General features: G+C 46.0%; 2 protein-coding genes across 3 annotated transcripts in view; both read right to left on the bottom strand.

Annotated features, from left to right (window-relative positions):
* Positions 1-1,287: 1,287 nt before the first annotated feature.
* LOC311116228 (uncharacterized protein) lies at positions 1,288-4,491 on the bottom strand. 2 transcript variants are annotated; one of them, XM_084191342.1, is made up of 2 exons: positions 4,221-4,491; positions 1,288-3,610 (listed from the first exon to the last, which is right to left on the bottom strand). In XM_084191342.1, the coding sequence occupies exon 2, from the start codon at positions 3,117-3,119 to the stop codon at positions 1,818-1,820; it is 1,302 nt and encodes a 433-aa protein (XP_084047468.1). In that variant the 5' UTR covers positions 3,120-3,610; positions 4,221-4,491; the 3' UTR covers positions 1,288-1,817. The 2 variants fall into 2 exon arrangements, with proteins under 2 accessions (XP_084047468.1, XP_084047469.1); XM_084191343.1 differs by lacking the exon at positions 4,221-4,491 and having other exon boundaries at positions 1,288-3,041; positions 3,144-4,206.
* Positions 4,492-11,700: 7,209 nt separating this feature from the next.
* Positions 11,701-14,105, bottom strand: part of LOC311116225 (sodium-dependent phosphate transport protein 2B-like) — a gene marked incomplete at both ends in the record, with an annotated part of 15,910 nt that continues 13,505 nt past the window's right edge. Inside the window, 3 exons of the mRNA XM_084191340.1 lie at positions 11,701-12,045; positions 12,244-12,444; positions 13,487-13,611. Of these exons, the coding sequence (XP_084047466.1) occupies positions 11,701-12,045; positions 12,244-12,444; positions 13,487-13,611 (671 nt within the window). The remainder of the gene's footprint in view (positions 12,046-12,243; positions 12,445-13,486; positions 13,612-14,105) is intronic.

The following is a 14,105-nucleotide window of genomic DNA, read 5'->3' as shown; positions in this document are numbered from 1 at the left end:
CTGGGATAGGATAAAGTAATCCTTCTACCCCCCCCTTACCCCAACCCCCCCCCCCCCCCCCCCCACAAAAAAAAATTGTAAAGTGGTTATCCCACTGGCTATAAGGTGAATGCACCTATTTGTAAGTCGCTCTGGATAAGAGCATCTGCTAAATGACGTAAATGTAAATGTAAAATGTAGGGCTGGCTAATAAATCCTTAGTTTTGGGGTTATGCTCAGGTAAAAAATTCTGGCTAATCTATACTTCCATATTTCCAAATCCTATTCTTGATGATCAAGGGGTATAACATGTATTGGAATGACTGGACTTCTGATAGACTAAGGTTTTTAATGTAAAGATATAATTTAATCGTATTATTTTTTGTAGTAGAAAGCGATGGGTTAGAAGAGGCCTACATAACCAACCCATAAAGTAAAATGTAACAGCCATATATGGCCAGCTATGTAAACTTTAATGTTGGGTTATCCTGCAATATATTTTTGTTCAATTAGTAACATACATTATTGTCTTCTTCTGATGCATTTTAAGAGGAAAGTAATCTAAAAAGTAACTGAATGTAATCAGATTACGTTACTGAGTTTGGGTAATCTAAAAGTTACGTTACTGATTACAGTTTTGGACAGGTAACTAGTAACTGTAACGGATTACATTTAGAAAGTAACCTACCCAACCCTGGTCTTGGTGTCGATGAAGTAGCTGGCTACTGTTTCCCCTCCATATCTGGGGGTCGTATGCCACCCTGTGGTCGATGGTGGCATCATATTTTACTGAGCGCAGAAAACAAGCGTGAGGAAACGATGCCTACAATGTCTGGAACGATACAAAACACATAACTATTTGGTGTCATTCGGTTGGCTGTATGTGCACAAACGTGGTTTCAGCATTTTGGTACATCGCCTACTTTTGTGTAATCAGACGGACGTTCAGATAGAAAAAAAAAAGTTCAATATAATTTTTGCCGTGTTGCATGATGGGTAAATAGTCGGACAGTGATATAATATAGTTAAACAAAATGGATCGCTTTTCCACCGCTTTGTCCGTAACTATATTCGTAAACATCATTAAACCCTGGTCGATATGATGTGGTATTATCAGTAGTCGAAGTGGTAACCGTCAGCCAAAAACCTTTGCCCTGGAATGAGTCCCCCTCTAGCAACGTGTGCAACTTATACTTACCTGGCAAGGGAGATACCGTGATCAAGAAGGTGGTTCACCCAGGGTGAAGCTCAGCCATTGTACTCCGGCTGTGCTGACCCCTACGAATGGGGATGCGCCGTAGGGTAGTGCAATTGCCCCTGATCGTGATTGGCTGGAAGTTTGGAGCGTGGGATAAGTAATTATATGGTGTTTGTCAGTGTGTGAGTTAAACAGAATTAATTGAACTTCAGGACAGATTGAACTGATAGATGGCAATAACTGCTTCCATGCCTCCTATTTAGTTTTTTCCCAAGGAATTTAATGTTGTTTTGTGGCTTTACCTTTTCTACTAAAATATGTGCAAAATGATCTGATTTCATTGTGCTATTGGCACATTTCCTTACCTCAGTTACTTTATCTGTGTCTTTATGTTTTGATACATACAAATATAACCCCATTGTTCAATTCATTAATTGATATTCCACAACTGTTACTGTAGCACTGACCACTTTAATGAATAAAGTGCATGTATATTGGGGAACACTTATAAAAAACACAGCACTACAGTGTAGACAATATAAGTTAGACAATATAAAATGTCATAAAATCAAAGCCTATTTACCATATGTACAATGCAACCGTCCCATATTTACAGATTTATTACAACATATTTATATTACTACAACTTGTCAACAACAGAGGTGAAGTGTTCGTAGCTGCTGTACACTTTGTTGTCCAGACCTTTTGATGGGGACATCATATTTGTAGGGCAGAAACTCTTTTTTTTGTATTTTTTATGTCCCTGGGTTGTTTGGCCACAGAGTGTACAGACAGGGAGATTTTGCACCCTTGACACTTTGGCTCCTACTTCTGAGGAGTGTTCCTTATGCTTCCGCTTGAATTGCGTAGCTCTTGCCCAGAATGAAGTACTACTGTGTGCTGTGCCAATTGTAGTAGGCATTTTGGGCAGAGTTGGAGGGACTGATTTAGGTGGACCATCAATCCCTGGATTTGCCTCACTAGCAGGCATTATGGGCCATGTGGAGGGGCCAGCAATTCCTGGGGTTGCTGTAGATGCAGAGAGGGAGGGCACAGGTCTGGTGATGGTAGAGGGGGCGTTGGGTTTTCTCACTGGTGGTGGCAGTAGCAAATGTGGCATCGGTGGCTGAGGCCGGGAGAGTGGTGCCATCATATCTGTCCTTCCCTTTAACACCTTGGTCCCTGCTGTGCTGGGTGTGGGCACATATTCCATCAGGGGGTAGTCTGGTGGAGGGAGGACTGCAGGCTGATGTGGTGCTGGTGGAAGGTCTGCAGATGAGATGGAGGTGGTCTTAGTGATGGTGGAGGGCTGTTTTGTGGCGTGCAAGTTGAGGAGCCTCTCTTGGCGACAGATAAAGTCCTGCACAGTCTTGCTGTTAATCTTGGGTAGAGGAATGCCTGCTTTGCACAGGACTGGATCCTCCACTAAAATCCGGTGCTGGACTCGCTCGTACGCCTTCAAGAGGGTTCTCTTCTCAGGACTGTTGCGAGAGCCTTGAGGTGAGCGCAACCACAACAGTTTCACCAGCGTGTACATCAGCCTGTTGTGCTGAGCACTGATGTCCTGCTGCGCTGGTGCGTAGCGCTTGGCCATCTTTACCCTCTGTATCAGATCAGCGTCAACAAGATCGTCCCTTTTTGTGCGGCAGTAGAGGGTGTTGCCCCAGTGTGTTCTGTACAACTGGTTGAACTTTTGTGGCTGCTTGTCATGCTCCTCCACGGCATTCCAGGCTTTAAGGACCTGGTTTCTCTGCTCGGTGGTGAGTGACAGCTTTTCTTCTGCCAGGCCAATCTCCACCAGCACAGAGCAGAACATTTCCAACTTAGGAAAGCCAGGAAGAGGGTTTGGACTGCAGGCATCCTCCTGTAAAAGAAAAAGCCATATGAATGTGGTAAGTTCAAATATGTTGTCTTTTTCAGTAACTGGTGCATTGTATTTCATTCTAGCAGACACACGGCTACTCACAAAGGCCGGAGGGTGAACAGTGGCGGTTTCGTCGCTGGTGAGTGTGATGTGGGGCAGGACGGCATCCAGCGCACGGTCGTGTGCCTCCACATCGCTCTGGTACGCCTCGTCTGCGTCATCTGGATCAGGCTGCCCAGGTCGGAGCACCTCCTCTTCTGGACCAGGTCCATCGTTGACAATGTCCTGAAGAGAGAAGGGCCCAGATTCCCCCGTGCTCTGGCTGAACAGGTACTCCAACCCGAGCAGCTCGTTGGAAGAGACATCAGCAGGGGCCCGGAAATTCTCCTCCACAGTCTCTCCGAACAGCTGCTGACAGCGAGCGTTGAGGCGATCAATCAGCGGCGCCGAATAGGTCCTGTGGTGCCGTCCTTTGCCACCAAACACGGCATCCCCGCTCCTGTCAGAGTTCCACCGTGCAATGCCACTGATCAGGTAAACCTGATAGGGCCGTGCTGCACAGTGGGGACCTGAAAATCAAAATTGAAGGTATTATACAACAGTTAGTTCCACTTTTTCAACTAATTAGTTTGATTGGACAATGGGCATTCCATGAGTTCCTATATTGAGCGTTACTGCACGGGGACTTTTAACTACATGTATCACTCCGCTTTACAGGTGTTCTAATAAATGTTTTGTTTGTGTTGCTTGGCAAAAGTCAAGTCCGAAGTCCAGTTGCAGATCTTTTTGTGTTGGCGGAGGAAAATAAATGATTAAAAAAAGAAACAAATCATAATCTGTTGTGGCTTATTACTGTTAACTAATAAATGGCAATTGTAGAATGGTTGTATTAAAGCTATATCCAAATCACAGCTGTGATATATTCAGTACAATCGCACCCCCTCTCCTGTCATTATTGCTTAATGACAGGGTCACATATTTAATTTGTTACAAGTATAGAGAATACACCTGTGTACCTGGAATCATGTTCACTCCCTGGTTCACTCTCTCTCCCTCCCTATGTTGAGTGGTCTCCTCTGATCTGTCCTTGTCAAGTATACTGCCATTTATTATAAGCATGCCATTAAAATTGTATAATAAATGCATTGCCTCCAATGGTATTAAATATAATATACTTACTACTTCAAGTAGCCCACATCGTTTTCCACAAGCCAGTGAAAAGATGCGTTTTCATCAAGAGAAAAACTAGACCAATTCGCACAAAAAAAAAACGTTGGTTAAGGTCTCCAAGGGTCTCAGATAACTTCCACCAAATCCCAAGACAATGAATGATATACGAATAAAGTAATGAGCGAAAGTCGGGTCCAAATACGGGGCTAATGCGATTTTTGCGAGGCTGCTAATGAGATTTTTTTTCAAGTGACGCAAGCGACTGTAGACAGTTACGCGTTCTGATTGGTCTAGAGTCTACAGTGACTGTAGACTCTTGACCAAACAGAACGCGTAACTGTCTACAGTCGTTGCGCTACTGTAGACTCGACCTCTGCGAATTTCCCAAATGTGGAAATCTCGATTGCATAATTTCTGGTAGTGGGGGACTGCGTTCGCGCTCTCCCCTGATCTTGTTGTTCAAAATAAAATGTGGGAGTCAACGTCATGTTCCGAGTGTTTACTCTGAGTGCTGTGGAGTTTTGTGTTGAGAAGGACATTTATCAGCTTCTCCCTTTTCTTCCTCATCAGATGAATGGTTTTAGAAATTAGGATCTATTTCAAAGCAAACTAAGGCCTTAAAGATACATTTTGTCTTCTGAAAACACCAAATATTTGCGATCTGTTATTAAAAGCACTGGTGATTATGCCTGTCATGTCCTGATAATGTATAGGCCTACTTGTTAATGGATCGTCTTGCGCCCTCAGACAGAATCTAGGTTGAGGTGTTATATTTGCTACATAATGAAGTCATTTATAGAACAGGATGCCATTTAAGCCCACAATAAATAATAGATTACTGCTCATTGTAACAGAATGATCAGAATTAAGAGGGAGAAAATGTATTGAATGACTTGTAGAGGCTTGTAGCTTTAGAGCAGTTTAGTTCAGACAGTCTCTTGTCAATTTCAGCCTGAGACACTGCAGTAACGGGAAAGGCCTCTGCTTGTTCATTTACATTTTAGTCATTTAGCAGACGCTCTTATCCAGAGCGACTTACAGTTTAGTGAGTGCATACATATTAAATATTTTTATTTATCATATTTTTATTTTTGGTAGTTTTCTTTTATAAATATTTGTTTATCTATGTTTTTTTTCTTTTTTTTTTCCTCATACTGGCCCCCCCACGGGAATCGAACCCACAACCCTGGCGTTGCAAACACCATGCTCTACCAACATCCCTGCCTGCCATTCCCTCCCCTACCCTGGACCAATTGTGCGCCGCCCCATGGGTCTCCCGGTCACGGCCGGCTACGACAGAGCCTGGATTCAAACTAGGATCTCTAGTGGCACAGCTAGCACTGCGATGCAGTGCCTTAGACCACTGCGCCACTCGGGAGACACCAGAGGAGGCTGGTGGGAAGAGCTACATTTTAGTCATATGCTCTTATCCAGAGCGACTTACAGGAGCATTTAGGATTAAGTGCCTTGCTCAAGGGCACATCGACAGATGTTTCACCTAGTCGGCTTGGGGATTAGAACCAGCGACCTTTCGGTTACTGGCACTACGCTCTTAACCACTAGGCTACCTGCCGCCCTATAGGAGGACGGGCTCATTGTAATGGCTGGAATGGAATAAATGGAAAGGTATCAAACACATCAAACATGGAAACCACATGTTTGACTCCGTTCCATTAATTCCATTCCTCCTATAGCCTCCTCTGTTGAACATCCATCTGGTAGTAATAACCCGACCCTCCCCATACACTCCAGAACACCCATCTGGTGGTAATAACCCGACCCTCCCCATACACTCCAGAACACCCATCTGGTAGTAATAACCCGACCCTCCCCATACACTCCAGAACACCCATCTGGTAGTAATAACCCGACCCTCCCCATACACTCCAGAACACCCATCTGGTAGTAATAACCCGACCCTCCCCATACACTCCAGAACACCCATCTGGTAGTAATAACCCGACCCTCCCCATACACTCCAGAACATCCATCTGGTGGTAATAACCCGACCCTCCCCCTGGCATATTATTATTATTATTATTATTATTATTAATATTATTATCTTCAGTCATCTGACTGGCTTTATTCCTTAGGGTTCTGGAGTCCTACTGATGTGTTCTGTTTCACCCTCTAGAACTGGATTAGTCAAGTTAGCCTGGAGTCCTACTGATGTGTTCTGTTTCACCCTCTAGAACTGGATTAGTCAAGTTAGCCTGGAGTCCTACTGATGTGTTCTGTTTCACCCTCTAGAACTGGATTAGTCAAGTTAGCCTGGAGTCCTACTGATGTGTTCTGTTTCACCCTCTAGAACTGGATTAGTCAAGTTAGCCTGGAGTCCTACTGATGTGTTCTGTTTCACCCTCTAGAACTGGTTTAGTCAAGTTAGCCTGGAGTCCTACTGATGTGTTCTGTTTCACCCTCTAGAACTGGATTAGTCAAGTTAGCCTGGAGTCCTACTGATGTGTTCTGTTTCACCCTCTAGAACTGGATTAGTCAAATTAGCCTGGAGTCCTACTGATGTGTTCTGTTTCACCCTCTAGAACTGGATTAGTCAAGTTAGCCTGGAGTCCTACTGATGTGTTCTGTTTCACCCTCTAGAACTGGATTAGTCAATTTGACCAATCCAGTTCTAGATAGATAACCATGGAGATAATAATTACTCAACTAGATGTTAGTCATTTAGCAGAAGCTCTGATCCAGAGCGTCTTACAGTTAGTGCAACTAACAGAAGAGGGTTACGTGGATGATATTGTCTGGAACAAGAACAGCAGAACAGCAGTGAAATGTGTGAGAGGATTTTATGCTGTATCCAGGAAACAGTGTGTAGTAACAGCAGAAGTCCAGCAGGTGGCGTGAGTGAGCCAGCCACGTCACATTCAGTTCAGTCCCTCACAGCAAGTTAGTGCTACATGAAAAACACTCCCACCTGATCTAGCTACACAACACATTTCTATACCTGAACGTTATGTTACGTGTAAAGTTTTGATTTTAACGTTGCGCCCACCTGAACAGACCACAGGTAGATGTATTTCACCCTTTAGCTAGAAAAAGAGGACTAGCATTCATTCCCAATCCCCAACATTAACCATTAGATCAGGGGTGTCGAACTCATTTTCCCCTTGAGAGGCGCCATCGGTCTTCAATGAGGTCCGGAGGGCCGCACTGAAAATTAATTATATTTCCTTACCGTCAAAATTTGCACTAAATAGTCCTCGATTCTTCGTTTTTGGAATTTGCATTGCTCTGATTATTAATACAACTGTATCACACTGAAAAATAAAACAAATGGATTATTTTGCATTGGTCACCTAACTATGTAACAGTATAAAACATGTATAATAATTAATTAAACACATAAACAAAACAAAATAACTGCTAAAAGCTTTAGAACAGTACGAATAAGCTTTATAACAGTAAAAAATAAAGTTTATAACAGTAAAACGAAGCGTTCAGATTGGTCAGATAATTATTCACATGATTACCTAAGGAGTGCTGTAAAATAATCAAGTCAAGGACATGTTCTTGGGGCTCGTGGCACTGTGTGTTACGCAATATAGTTTCCCCATTGTTGCCCCACTGTATTTATTAGTTCTACCTGCAGGTCCCAGGTGAAAGCACGTGATCAACACACCTCAGTACCATGCTGCCCACGTGAATTCCGCTGTCTGTCTGTCTGTCTGTCTGTCTGTCTGTCTGTCTGCCTGCCTGCCTGCCTGCCTGCCTGCCTGCCTGCCTGCCTGCCTGCCTGCCTGCCTTTCTCTGTGTGTGATATGTTTCTGTGTGTGACCAGATAAAAACAAATCTCTCTCTCTCTCTCTCTCTCTCTCTCTCTCTCTCTCTCTCTCTCTCTCTCTCTCTCTCTCTCTCTCTCTCTCTCTCTCTCTCTCTCTCTCTCTCTCTCTCTCTCTCTCTCTCTCTCTCTCTCTCTCTCTCTCTCTCTCTCTCTCTCTCTCTCTCTCTCTCTCTCTCTCTCTCTCTCTCTCTCTCTCTCTCTCCCTCCCTCCCCCTGTCATAAATGGACTGATAGTGGGAGCCAGAAGAGGGGCACATGTAGTCGGCCATAAAGCTCCTAAACACCATGTGTCTCTGATAGACGGACAGATAACAGAGAGAGAGAACTGGATTAGTCAAGTTAGCCTGGAGTCCTACTGATGTGTTCTGTTTCACCCTCTAGAACTGGATTAGTCAAGTTAGCCTGGAGTCCTACTGATGTGTTCTGTTTCACCCTCTAGAACTGGATTAGTCAAGTTAGCCTGGAGTCCTACTGATGTGTTCTGTTTCACCCTCTAGAACTGGATTAGTCAAGTTAGCCTGGAGTCCTACTGATGTGTTCTGTTTCACCCTCTAGAACTGGATTAGTCAAGTTAGCCTGGAGTCCTACTGATGTGTTCTGTTTCACCCTATAGAACTGGATTAGTCAAGTTAGCCTGGAGTCCTACTGATGTGTTCTGTTTCACCCTCTAGAACTGGATTAGTCAAGTTAGCCTGGAGTCCTACTGATGTGTTCTGTTTCACCCTCTAGAACTCGATTAGTCAAGTTAGCCTGGAGTCCTACTGATGTGTTCTGTTTCACCCTCTAGAACTGGATTAGTCAAGTTAGCCTGGAGTCTTACTGATGTGTTCTGTTTCACCCTCTAGAACTGGATTAGTCAAGTTAGCCTGGAGTCCTACTGATGTGTTCTGTTTCACCCTCTAGAACTGGATTAGTCAAGTTAGCCTGGAGTCCTACTGATGTGTTCTGTTTCACCCTCTAGAACTGGATTAGTCATGTTAGCCTGGAGTCCTACTGATGTGTTCTGTTTCACCCTCTAGAACTGGATTGGTCAAGTTAGCCTGGAGTCCCTTTGAAGTGTGCACTTGAGCACTTCCCTTAATGGATTTCAAAGGAAATGACTGATACTGTAGGCCTGTATGGAAACTCTCTCTAGCCCAAGCCTACATCGATCCGGGCGCTTTTACATTTGTGGGGAGGGTAGTGAACGAGTGCGCACTTCACGAGGAAGAGTGATTCGTTAGGACACATACACGTCGTTTCTCCATCTGTCTCTGTACCTGGTGAACTATGCATCTTCCTCCCTGGTGATAGGATAAGATAGCATGAGATGAAAGTAGATGTTGAAACTGATTGAAGAGCGTCGGTACATAATGGGTAGGGTGAGATAGGGCCTTTATCTCCTAGATCCCCCGATCTCCTCATGGGAGAAACCAACGTCTTAACCAATGAGACCAGGAGGAAATGTCCTTATTTGGGCAGGGGCTACCGCATAACCAGACCAGGAGCTTGACTCCTATTTTGCAACATTGGTGTACCTGGTCTGTAAGCCTAAGTCCCCTTGTGAAATAATACAGTTTTATTTAATATAACCTACAGTGAAACGTTACACAATATAAATATATCGTGTCCCATCTCTAACGTTACATTGCTATAATAAGCCCTGTCATGTTTAGGCTTAAGTTATAACTTCTATCTTCTCTCATATTTCAGTAATGTTCTGTATCATGTTGATTCAACTGTGGAAACTTGTTTTTAATAAATCATTTTGACTCGACACAGATCTACCTATCCTCTCATGACCCATCATTGTGAAACTGGCAGCACTTCTATGATAAGTTCTATGGCCTTTTCTCATTTGGGGAAAAAGTCAGTCCTCCACCCTCTCTTCTCCGTGACCCGGAAACAGATAAGTGGTCGAGGAGATGTTCATTCATTAGTAGGTGAACAGAAGAGTGTCCTCCCCTCCTCGATAGCCACCTTTCATCGAGGATCCTACCTGAGTCCTTCACGGAACAGTTTTGAAATCTGCCACATTTTGGTTTCCTCTCCTATATTACCTTTGACCTTTTCAAAAGGAGGCCAGAGAGGACGGAGGAGAGAGGACGCAGGAGTTGAGCAAATCAAATTGAGAAAAGGCCACTGACTTCCTGGTCAAATTCCCCAAAGTTCTAAATAAAAGTCCTGGGTTGAAAAAGGAGGCCAGAGAGGACGGTGAAATATCGCAGTGAGCAGTCACAGCAGCAAGATTTATTGGCCCGTTGCCATGAGAAAAGGGTAACCAGTGGAGCACAAACAACATTGTAAATACAACCTATAATTATGTTTATTTTCCCTTTCATACTTCAACTACTTGCACATTGATAAAACACTGTACGTAGCCAATAATATAGCATTTCAAATGTCTATACTCTGTTAAAACGTTTGTGAGTGTAATGTTGACTCATGTTTCCCTTGTCTATTTCCCTTTTGTTTATTGTCTATTCCGGTTGCTTTGGCAACGTAAACATATGTTTCCCATGACAATAAAGCCCATTGAATAGAAGAGAGAGAGAGAGAGAGAGAGAGAGAGAGAGAGAGAGAGAGAGAGAGAGAGAGAAAGGGAGCGCGTTGTCAATTCATATGAATTCTCCATTGATCACATACAATGAATTATCTTGTAAAACATGTATGAATATATTTTCTGTTCAATTTAATCTCAATTTATTTTTTAAAATGTCATATCATCCCACACCATCAACACCCTTAGATAATCACACTGTTCAACAATAAATTACTAAAAGATTTGTACACATTCATCACAGTCGACCACAATATTCCTTGAATACATAATTACCGTATTTAATTTACAGAATAACTTACTTAATAGTAACACCTTTAAAACCAAGTGTTACGATCATCAAAATAGTCTGAATAAACAATATTAATAAATGAATAATACAAAGTGTATTTTCATAAAAGTCGAGATAGAAAATCTACTGATAAAAGTAGTGATATGACGAGTAGCTTGTATTGAAGACAAAGAGACCTGCTACAGGTTCACAACCTGGGCCCCAGTTTCCACCATGGCCACCTAATCATCCCCCACTCCTTCCTAACTGGCAACCATTTTGTGCCAGAACGCTCACCACACATCGGCTAGCATTGGTGGAGAGCTGATTTGACGTGGTGAGCGTTCCGGCACAAAATGGTTGCCGAGCATCACCCACACATTGGTGGTGGATGAGGTGAGTTTCAGCCTTACTATGTAAAGGGCTTTGAATACCTCAGCTGGTAGAAAGAAGATCCATTGTTATTATAACGTTGTTGATATGCGACCAACTTCAAGAGCTGGTAGGTAGCAGCACCGGACTGATATCTATGAATAATGCCATAACACCTGTTTAACAACTCATAAGCATGACATAGCACTAGGGTTGTAAAATTCAGGTAATTTCCCCCAAATGTCCTGTTTTTTTTTTCTTCCAGAAAATCCTGTTTGGAAGATTCCTGGAATCAGGAGGAAATGATCAGGAAATCTGGGAATCCTCTAACCAGGATTTCAGGAAAAACAACAGGGAATTTTGGGATAGTTACTGGAATTCTGCAACCCTTCACAGCACCTTTTAACCATGTTATAGAAGAGTCGTAATACCATAATCACATTATAGAAGGGTTATAACGCCTACATGAAGGGTTATAATGCCTATATGAAGGGTTACGAAGCGTTGCGGCGCATCAAAGCTGCGTTGCTTTCAAGACATCATCTTTTTCCTCCCTCTTCTTCTCCCAGTCATCACCGTTCTCCAGGACATACCCTCCTCCTCCTTTCTCCTCCTCCTCTTCCTCCTCCTCCTCTTCCTCCCCCTGTGCGGTCTGGCAGCACCTGCAGCAGCAGCAACACTTGGCGGCTACCACGGCGACCACACGGTCCCAGGGTTCTAAGGAGTGGGCCCAGAGAGGCAGGAAGTCCCAGGAGCGCAGTACCAGGGGGAGACAGCGGGGGCGCCGCGCCTGGAGCACGTTCACTATGATGATGATGATCAGCAAGGCCACTATGGGAACACCCACACCAACCAGCACCTGGCAAGACATGAAGAAGAGTTTACAGTGAGTTGACAAGGAGAGATTGGCTTCCTTCCAATCAAATGACCAATCAATCAACCACTCACTCATTGACCATCAATCACTCAGTCAATCAATCAACCATCCCTCCATCAATCCATCTCTCCATCAATCCAACCACCCACCCACCAATAAACCAATCAACCAATTACTGACCTTCCAGCCGGCCAACGATAGGCCGAAGACTAAGAGGGGCAGGAGGAAGAAGCAGGAAATGATGTAGACGCCAGCGAACCAGCGATACTCTGCCGTGATGTTACCCAGGGCCTTAGCCAATCGGATGGGGATACGGGTGAAGGGGATTGGATACCACAAGATGATACCAGACATGTTGAACAAGAAGTGGATCAGAGCGATCTGGAGAAGAGAGGGAGGGGATGAATGTGTGGTAGGGTGTTGGGGTGTGTGTGTGTGTGTGTGTGGGGGGGGGTTAAATATTTAGTAGGTAGCTTTGTATAGGGTGGGTGGTAGAGTGGGTGGTAGAGTGGGTGGTAGAGTGGGTGGTAGGGTGGGTGGTAGGCTGGGTGGTAGAGTGGGTGGTAGAGTGGGTGGTCGGGTGGGTGGTAGAGTGGGTGGTAGGGTGGGTGGTAGAGTGGGTGGTACGGTGGGTGGTAGGGTGGGTGGTAGGGTGGGTGGTAGGGTGGGTGGTAGAGTGGGTGGTAGAGTGGGTGGTAGGGTGGGTGGTAGAGTGGGTGGTAGAGTGGGTGGTAGGGTGGGTGGTAGGGTGGGTGGTAGAGTGGGTGGTCGGGTGGGTGGTCGGGTGGGTGGTAGGCTGGGTGGTAGGGTGGGCGGTAGGGTGGGTGGTAGGGTGGGCGGTAGAGTGGGTGGTAGAGTGGGTGGTAGGGTGGGTGGTAGGGTGGGTGGTAGGGTGGGTGGTAGAGTGGGTGGTAGGGTGGGTGGTACAGTGGGTGGTAGAGTGGGTGGTAGGGTGGGTGGTAGGGTGGGTGGTAGAGTGGGTGGTAGGGTGGGTGGTAGGGTGGGTGGTAGGGTGGGTGGTAGAGTGGGTGGTAGGGTGGGTGGTAGGGTGGGTGGTAGAGTGGGTGGTAGAGTGGGTGGTAGAGTGGGTGGTAGGGTGGGTGGTAGAGTGGGTGGTAGGGTGGGTGGTAGGGTGGGTGGTAGAGTGGGTGGTAGGGTGGGTGGTACAGTGGGTGGTAGAGTGGGTGGTAGGGTGGGTGGTAGAGTGGGTGGTAGGGTGGGTGGTAGGGTGGGTGGTAGGGTGGGTGGTAGAGTGGGTGGTAGGGTGGGTGGTACAGTGGGTGGTAGAGTGGGTGGTAGGGTGGGTGGTAGAGTGGGTGGTAGGGTGGGTGGTACAGTGGGTGGTAGGGTGGGTGGTAGGGTGGGTGGTAGAGTGGGTGGTAGAGTGGGTGGTAGGGTGGGTGTGTATCTGCGTGTGTTTGACCTGTAGAGCGTTGGCCAGTGTGTCTCCAGGCGCTGCCATGGCTGCCAGTATAGCCGTGGTCGTCGTGCCGATGTTGGACCCTAGTGACAGAGGGTACGCCCTCTCAATGCTGATCACACCAATACCTACACACACACACACAGAACACTTAGTACCATACACATAAACATGACATAACCTATAGATGCATTTACCATAGAGAGGAGAGGAGAGGAGAGGAGAGGAGAGGAGAGGCGAGGCGAGGCGAGGCGAGGCGAGGCGAGGCGAGGGGAGGGGAGGGGAGGGGAGGGGAGGGGAGGGGAGAGGAGAGGAGAGGAGAGGAGAGGAGAGGAGAGGAGAGGAGAGGAGAGGAGAGGAGAGGCGAGGCGAGGCGAGGCGAGGCGAGGCGAGGGGAGGGGAGGGGAGGGGAGGGGAGGGGAGAGGAGAGGAGAGGAGAGGAGAGGAGAGGAGAGGAGAGGAGAGGAGAGGAGAGGAGAGGCGAGGCGAGGCGAGGCGAGGCGAGGCGAGGCGAGGGGAGGGGAGGGGAGGGGAGGGGAGGGGAGAGGAGAGGAGAGGAGAGGAGAGGAGAGGAGAGGAGAGGAGAGGAGAGGAGAGGAGAGGAGAGGAGAGGAGGAGGAGA

This window comes from Coregonus lavaretus (genome assembly GCF_964263955.1).
Source record: "Coregonus lavaretus genome assembly, contig: HAP1_SCAFFOLD_1154, whole genome shotgun sequence".
Taxonomy (NCBI): Eukaryota; Metazoa; Chordata; class Actinopteri; order Salmoniformes; family Salmonidae; genus Coregonus; species Coregonus lavaretus.
Note: the sequence above shows the minus strand (reverse complement) of the source record. Positions and strands in the feature narration are given on the sequence as shown.